Here is an 8182-nt window from a genome sequence, read left to right as displayed (position 1 = left end):
AACAACCACATTTTTGGTTGGTAATCGCTTACATCCTTCCTCTAAGCGATTACACATGATCATAACATTCATCATCTGACTCTTCCTCATACAGTTACATCCCAACACAACCCACACCTTCAAACCATGCAAAAATCCACCCTAAACCCTAAATATTCATAACACAACATTCATAAACACATTCCTATGTCATCCAACCTGCACTACGACTACGACAGTACCAAACATAATCAATCATAACATTATTTCAACATGAACTGTATACCCTTTGCACAAAAGATAAAAACTTGCAGAAGAGATAAAAACTTCCATCGATAATAACTTCCAACACATGCAAGGGAAAAAAAAAACGATTACAATGCACAAGAGATGGACTATGACCCAAATAAACTAACCTTTGCAGAAGAGATGACAAAAACCTTCAGTGCCCACGATTCCAAAACGTCAAACCCAAAACAGAAACTGCGCTTTCGTGAAGCTTTCGTCAACGTCAAACACTTCAATGCCCACGATTGAATACAGACCCTGTGCTTTCGTGAAGTTTTCCTGAAGACGCAAACTATTGAGATTGCAATGAAACAGAGAGTGTGCTTTCGTGGAGAGAGTTACGTTTGTCGTGGAGAAAGGGTTTCCTAGGCGCGAATGAATTATTTCCACCAAGTGGTTTTCCGCAAATGCCCTTGCCTTCAGCAATTTTCTTTTTTTAAAATACAATTCAAAGAGCCAATCAGACGTTGCCATTTGTGGTTGTCAAAAACGTTGTCAAATGTGGTTGTCAAAGTAGCATTTTCCTTTAAATTATTACTTGTTTGAACAAGAACTATGCTTCAATTTTTTATAAATACAATAAAAATAATCAAATTTATATAAATATCTTAAGTTACTATATTTTTAAATTTCTATTTTAATATTTTTTCCAAAATAATATTTCTTAAATAAATTTTAATAATTTGTCTATTTTTAAAATTTTACGAATTTCAATTAAAAATTCTATATTTTGCTATACTTTTAAATATTTAATAAATTTTAATATTTTTTCTATTTTAAAAATATTATAAATTTCAATTAAAAGATTTTATATTTTGTTATACTTTTAATTTTCTATTTTTATATATTTTTTCTAAGACAAATTTTTATATTTTTCAAATAAAAATTTATACTTTTTCAAAAAGAAAAAAAAAATAATTAAACTGCATAAAAAAAAAGTGAGATTGAAGAAATAAAAATACATGTATTGATAGTAACAAAGACGTGAAAGTCTACTTAAAAATAATCTCCTAAAAACTATATGAAACCCTAAAATCAATTTTGCTACGGTACACTTTCCCCTTTGTTCTCCTCCTTCTATTTCTTTCTTCTCCATTTCTCAAACTGAGTGAAATTTGTGATTACTGTCTCAAACCTTAGGAAAACTGAGTTGCATTGGTGAAAGCCTTAATAGGTCTCAAATTCAGTCCTTCAAAATCAAGTTCGTGCTGAAACACGAATCTTAAACTGGAAATTTGAAAAGCTCAACCCCGCTGCTGAGGAGGTCGAGCACGTGGTGGTCCTAAAGGTGAACTTTTTAAAATCGTACATTATAAAATCGTAAGACATTGGTTTATTTTGATGCATTTTGTGTTTGGAATCGGTGTTGGTTTGGGTTATGAGATTTTCAGTGATATGAATTGGTTTTCCAGCGGTAGTTGTAATCGCACCTTCATTGTGCGTTTATTGGTTTAGGTTCATTGTGAATATATGATTATGTTGATAATCTTCATGAAGCATATTGAGGGTTGTGCCATAAACTTTGTGGTTTGTTAGACAATGCATGTTACGGAGAATATGTATGGATTGGTGATGGGAATATGAAACTATGTTATCTCCTCTAAACATGGATGGACTTTTCGTACATAAGAATGTGTTGGACTCTCGTTTAGAGATAGTGACTCGGGTGTCACTTCCCTCTACACGAGGAGGTTACACGGGGAGGTGAATGTCTCGCCCAAATGACTTCGTGTGAGTATAGTGTTCAGTGGGTGTGTCTAACCGAAGTTTTTACTCCTTTTAGGATTATGTACTCTGTAGTTAATATGATTATTGTATATGTCATGTTATGATATTTTTTTGTTGTTCACCCTTACATGTTTGTGGTTATGATTTCTACCTACAAAGATCGCACTTGTATGGAAGTAGTTGGTCTTGTAGATAAGATTGGATGAAGTTGGTCTACCTAACCGAAGTTTTTACTCCTTTTAGGATTATGTACTCTGTAGTTAATATGATTATTGTATATGTCATGTTATGATATTTTTTTGTTGTTCACCCTTACATGTTTGTGGTTATGATTTCTACCTACAAAGATCGCACTTGTATGGAAGTAGTTGGTCTTGTAGATAAGATTGGATGAAGTAGCTTGGGAGTCTAAGTTCGGAATGATTTACTACTCTGTTTATTTACTTTAGAATTTTTAAACTTGATTTTCATGTAAAAGCTATAGTTCGAAGCTTCTATTTTCTTGAACTATATTTATAAGCGTTCGAAATGTAGCTTTTACATGAAAACCAAGTTTAAAAATTCCAAGTAAATAAGTGTAATAAATCATCCCGAACTTAGACTCTCCAACTCTCGTCAGCTACTTCATTCAGCCTTATCTGCAACCCCAACTACTCGCGTACAAGTACGATTATCGCAGGTGGAAATCACAACCACAATCATGCAAGGGTGAGCAACCAGAAATATCATAACATGACATGTACAATACTCATATTAACTACAATGTATTTAATCTTAAAACATAAATCCTCACAACATTAACATAGCCAATACATTCATGACCCAATGTCGTTTCCTTTAGCCGGGCAATTTGAGTTGTCTTCCATTGCGATTTCCGACCTATCTCTCCGATTCCTCAAGGAATTACAAGTAAAAACTTCGGTTAGGCGCACCCACCGAGCACTAACTAAAGTCATTTGGGCGAGACATCCACCTCCTCGCACAGAGAGAAGTGACACTCGAATCACTATCTCTAAACGAGAGTCCAACACAATGTAGTGCAGTACGAAAAGTTCATCAATGACCGGCCACAGTACAAGGAAATAACATAGTTTTATATTCACATCACCAATCCATACATATTTTCAATAACATGCATTGTCTAACCAACCACAATGTTTATGGCACAACCCACAATATGCTTCATGAAGATTATCAACATAATCATATATTCCAACAATAGTTGTAATTACACCTTCATTGTGCGTTTATTGGTTTAGGTTCTTCCTATATATGTGAGTTTATAGGCTATAAAAATAGGGTTATGGATACTGATGTGATGGATTTATTTAGAAATAAAACAATGGAGAATTATAGAATACATTGAAATATTTTGGAGAAGGGTTTTGAGTGCGGGTGAAGAGTGAAAGAGATATGGAGTGAAATGGGGTCCATTGTTTGTATAAGTGATTTGTTTGGTGATTACTCTGTGATTTGTGTAATGAGTAATTGTAGTATTGCAGACATTACTAATAAAAAAAATGAAGACAACATCACACTAAAATATCTTCATCGACAGCTTTGTTATCTTTTAATATTTCTTTTTTATGTTTATTAAGCTTTTAAATGACTGAAATTGTAATATGCTAGAGTTGCTCATGCCTGATCAATTTGATAGTCTTGGAGCCAAGCATCAGTCATTTGCATATAAATGTTGCCAAGAGAATTTACTTTACTTATGAGTGAAATGAAAAGAATTAAGGGCAGAACTCAGAAGCTTTAGCCATGCGATACTGGTTGGAATTTAATCAATGAATCAATCATGTATGTCACTGTAAAATTTAGAAAGCAACGAGGGTCCACTACCAATCATGTTAAGTAACACAAGCGAACTCCTCTCTCTCTTTCTGTCATTCTTTCTCTCTGTTCTTCTCTGTCTAAGTGCCTGTGGTATACAACTATCAACTATCTATCTATGTATCTATCTGCTTATACAAATGGTACTCTCTTTTTAGGTGGTTTGCTTTTCCACTTCCTGTTTTCTGCTTACTTTACTATACAAGGGAGAGGGGACTGTGTATAAACAAAGCTCTATAACAAAAATAATTGAGCTTGATTATATTATAAACAATAAAGAAGGAAAAGATTTTTCTGGTGTTGAGAAAGCGAATAGAGGAAAAGACAGAAAAGCACACGTCGGAGTTAGCCATAGGGTTCTACTTGGTATGTGGTTTCCGGTATTGTTTTCACCACCTCAGATATAGAAGGAAGATACTACTTCCTCTCGTCTTCCTCTCTCTCTCTCTGTCTCTGTTTTTTAGCTTTGAGTAGCTGGTTCTATATTTTCTTTTGTTCATATTAATATAGTGTGGACATCACTGGATTTTGGTATGTATATATAAAAAAAAAAAAAAAAATTGTCTCGTGGGTTGGTGCCAAACAAGTTTGAGAAACCATGAATTAAGTTTATAGTATTTGCTTCACTTCGCAGATGTAGAGAAACTCTCTCAATTATCATTTGTCTTTCATTGATACTATTTTTTTCTTTGTTGGGGGTTTTGGAAGACTATATTCCTGAGTTGTGTGTCAATTTTGCCTCTTTGTTCTGTTTGTTTCTCACTAGTCCAGTTCCAGCCTTTTCTTTTTCTGTTTTAGGTGTCGGTTGTCATTCAATCGATCCCAGAAGAGAGCAAGAGTAGTAACATAAGAAAAACTCAGATCTAGCTATGGTTCGCGACAATTCAAAAAGGTTCAAATATGAGAAAAGATGATGAAGTATTTGATTTGATGTTCTAAAAACCATGTCTAATTTGACTTCTGCATCCGGTGAAGCTAGTGCACCTTCAGGCAACAGAACCGAAATTGGTTCTGATTACTTGCAGCAATACTTGCTAGCCCACCAACTGAAATGCAGGCCCCACCAAAGAAAAAGAGAAACCTTCCAGGCAATCCAGGTTTTTTCATATACATCTCTACACTTCCAAAGTTTGTTTTGATTTTGGTTTGTTTGTTGTATGTTCTTGTCTTGTTTATCTGAATTGGGTTGACCTTCACGGGATAGGGGTTTTCTTCCCCATCTCTCTTCTCTGCATGAATGCCATCTCCTTCCGTTGCCACTGTTTGGAATCAAGAATGCCATTGGTGCCACTGGCGAAATGCATGGGCACCTCTATGTGTGCCAGATGCTTCCCCACCACTAATTTTCTTCCTTCATTGAACCCCACAGTACTACCGATGACTGTTGTTGCATGTGCCAAAGTGTGATTCTGATTTCATAGTCTGTTTTCATAGAGCACGTAATCTGTTTGATGAAATGTAGCATTCAGTTGAACTTAAATTGTACCTCTACTTCAGCTTTGTCTATAGCATGCACGGGGCTGGTCCTTTTAACTTATTTGCCATCCTTTAGAATTTGAATAAATACTTAGAAACTACAATTTTTTTTGGTGTTTGTGTTGCGTATGTTGTAGATCAATGCTGAAGTCTTTATCGTTCTGTACTGCATTTGAACTCCATGCTGGAGCTGATAATGAAGTTGAAGGAAGCTCAATACAACAACGTTTAGTTTGAACTGCATTTGTCAGAAGCTTAGACATACCACAAATACCTACCAACAACCAACAAGAGGTATTGTATATGGCATTATAGATTTCTGTTAATCAAAATATTTGATTTTATAATTTAAGATGTACAGATCATTAATGAGCCGTCGCATTGGAGAAAACCTGTCGGTAAAGCGGTGTCTTGCACTTGGTAGGAATTTGTTAGGGTATAGTGACTCACCTTTCCAAGGTGCTCATGAATTTTCGTATCTTAATGACTCTGAGTTTATGTGCGCTCTATATAATTTTCGATAAATGACTTGTCCTGGAGAAGTTTTTCCTGCATAAGATTATAAGAGAGTTTGAAAGTAAAGCCAATTGAATTGGGTACCTAATGTAACAACCACTGAAACTTTTTACTTGTTCAATCTTTTTATTCTTCTTCTTCATAGTTTTGGGAAATGGAATTGTAAACAGTTCCTCAGATACTTATTTCATATATTTCATATATTAGAAAGCCAATGATTTTTGTATTGAACATGGAAAAAATAAAAGGTAAATTTTACACTCTTGAATAATTTACTTCCTCTTTGTTGTACGTGCATGTGAAATTTTACCTCCTTCCATAGGTGCAAGAAACGGGGTGTTAGCATATGGAATAAGGGTGTCTTTTCTGTGAGGAAGAGAGTTCTTGATTAGGTTCCCAATTTAGGAACCTATCACGGGGTCTGTTAAGGTAGTTTTTCAAATCATCGAAGAAAGTAATGGACAATTATTTTCATATAAAACATCACGTCTTTCGTTTTCTTTATTGAACTCAAACCACTGACAAAACCACCTCCACGTCGCACCATTAATCTCCAACCAAAACCAATCATCCTATTATGCAAGACCCTTTAAATTTGTGGGGGTTTGTCTTCTAAATAATGATGTGGGAATGGTAGTGTCTGTTTGTTTTAAATTCCAAACCAAGCTTACACCATTTCCAAAATATGAAACCCCATTTATAGCATAATTTCTAGAGTAATTTGTCTTCAACATGATTAAATATGAAGTTAATCATGCCATCTACAACTTATGAATCAAGACCTATTATCTGCCAAGTTATGTTGCATGTGAATGACTCTATGATAGGATGTTATCTTGAAATTAATTGAGTAATTAATTACACCAGTATGTTGCAGCTCTTAGTAATTTATCCTGAATTAAGATTTTATTCAGACATGAAGGCTGCATCTGTCTTTTAACCATAAGAATTCTTTCATATTAATAAATAATTTTATTCTTTTCGTTCTTGATTTTCCATCCTCTATCAGACAACTGAAAATGCCGGTTATGAAGCGATATGTTCTGAGATTGTTCATATCATTGAAGTATATCACTGCAAACGTGGTAGACAGAAGCAATGGTCGAATTGTAGCAACATCATCCACAGCAGAACACACCATTAAAGAGTCACTTGAGTGTGGCAGGTCCTGCAATGCTAAAGCAGCTACTGTTGTTGGAGAAGTATTGGCCAGGCGGCTCAAAGTTGAGGGCCTCAATGAAGGAGAAGGAAGAGGGATTCATGCAAACATCGGTAAAGAAGTAGGGAAGAAGGGATTTAAGAACCAAACCAAGGTTTGGGCTGTTATGAATGCTCTCAAGAACAATGGAGTCAAACTCATCCTCGATGATGAAAACGATGATAAAAATTCTTGGCCTGGTTCATAATTAAAATATCATGGTGAGTATACTTCTAATAACTTCTATGAAACAAAAAAATACATGGAAGTATTATTCAGTCTTATTTCTTAGAAGCATCTGTGTGTCAGAATCCAATTGAAAATCTTTAATTTAATCATTGAAAATGTTGGCAACATACTTTTAGCCACATTCTTATTGTTGGCTAAAATTTATTGAAAATCACAAAATTTTGTTGCTCCTGCTTTATTTATCGAGTTTTATCCAAGATTTTGTGATTTTTTTTATAGATTTTAAACTATGGTAAGAATATGTTACAACAAGCACTTTTCTTTACTTCTTTTTTATTCATTTGTGATAGAAAATCAGATTAACTTATCAGTTATACCAGATGCTATTGTTTCAGGTACAATCTGCTGAAATATGTAATTGGATTATCATTTCTTGCATTTGACATCTATTTGGTAACTATTTCTTCCTCCATAGTTTCTTCCTGCATCTCCATAAGGAATGAGAAATTCAAATATGCATTTCAGATTAAATAATTCAAAATACATTTATTATTTGTATTCCACAATGCATAATCTGAAATACAAAATTTATATTATGAAATGCATAAACATGGAATATAAATTTGTATTATAGATTGAAGGTTCCGGATTACAAATTTTTTATTCCAGCAGAATGTATTTTGTCTTTTGTATTCTGAAATGTATAACCAAGAATATAAAATTTATATTTCTGATTGTACAATATATTTTTTATTTTGGATTATATATTTCAGAAGATTTCCATATTACATAACTGAATCTTAAACCAGATGATAAATTTTCCCTACTTGGTTCTTTTGATCACTTTCTGCTGTTTCCATCATGCTGTAAACCCGGAAGGGGTTTATTATGATTGCGGTTGCGGACCGAATATCCCTTCTTTTGTCTAGTTGTTTGTAAGTTATGATTAGTCATAGTATAATAAACTAAATT

The 8182-nt window shown here is 34.0% G+C and overlaps 1 protein-coding gene across 11 annotated transcripts; it reads left to right on the top strand.

Moving 5' to 3' along the window:
- Positions 1–1289: 1289 nt before the first annotated feature.
- Positions 1290–7971, top strand: LOC106773598 (50S ribosomal protein L18). Of its 11 annotated transcripts, none has more exons than XM_022786290.1 (6): positions 1290–1555; positions 4630–4723; positions 4807–4928; positions 5445–5601; positions 6833–7242; positions 7606–7971. In XM_022786290.1, exon 5 carries the CDS (start codon positions 6843–6845, stop codon positions 7227–7229), a length of 387 nt encoding a protein of 128 aa, XP_022642011.1. In that variant the 5' UTR covers positions 1290–1555; positions 4630–4723; positions 4807–4928; positions 5445–5601; positions 6833–6842; the 3' UTR covers positions 7230–7242; positions 7606–7971. The 11 variants fall into 11 exon arrangements, with proteins under 11 accessions (XP_022642011.1, XP_014515798.1, XP_014515799.1 ...); XM_014660312.2 differs by having other exon boundaries at positions 4609–4723; XM_014660313.2 differs by adding an exon at positions 5669–5766 and having other exon boundaries at positions 4609–4928.
- The last annotated feature ends 211 nt before the right edge of the window (positions 7972–8182 follow it).

The sequence above is a fragment of the Vigna radiata genome, chromosome 9 (genome assembly GCF_000741045.1).
Source record: "Vigna radiata var. radiata cultivar VC1973A chromosome 9, Vradiata_ver6, whole genome shotgun sequence".
Lineage (NCBI taxonomy): Eukaryota > Viridiplantae > Streptophyta > Magnoliopsida > Fabales > Fabaceae > Vigna > Vigna radiata.
This window is presented reverse-complemented; position numbering and strand designations above follow the sequence as displayed.

Excerpts from the sequence above, each read along its gene's own strand:
- LOC106773598 (XM_022786293.1), top strand. The coding sequence starts at position 6,843 with ATGCCGGTTATGAAGCGATATGTTCTGAGATTGTTCATATCATTGAAG.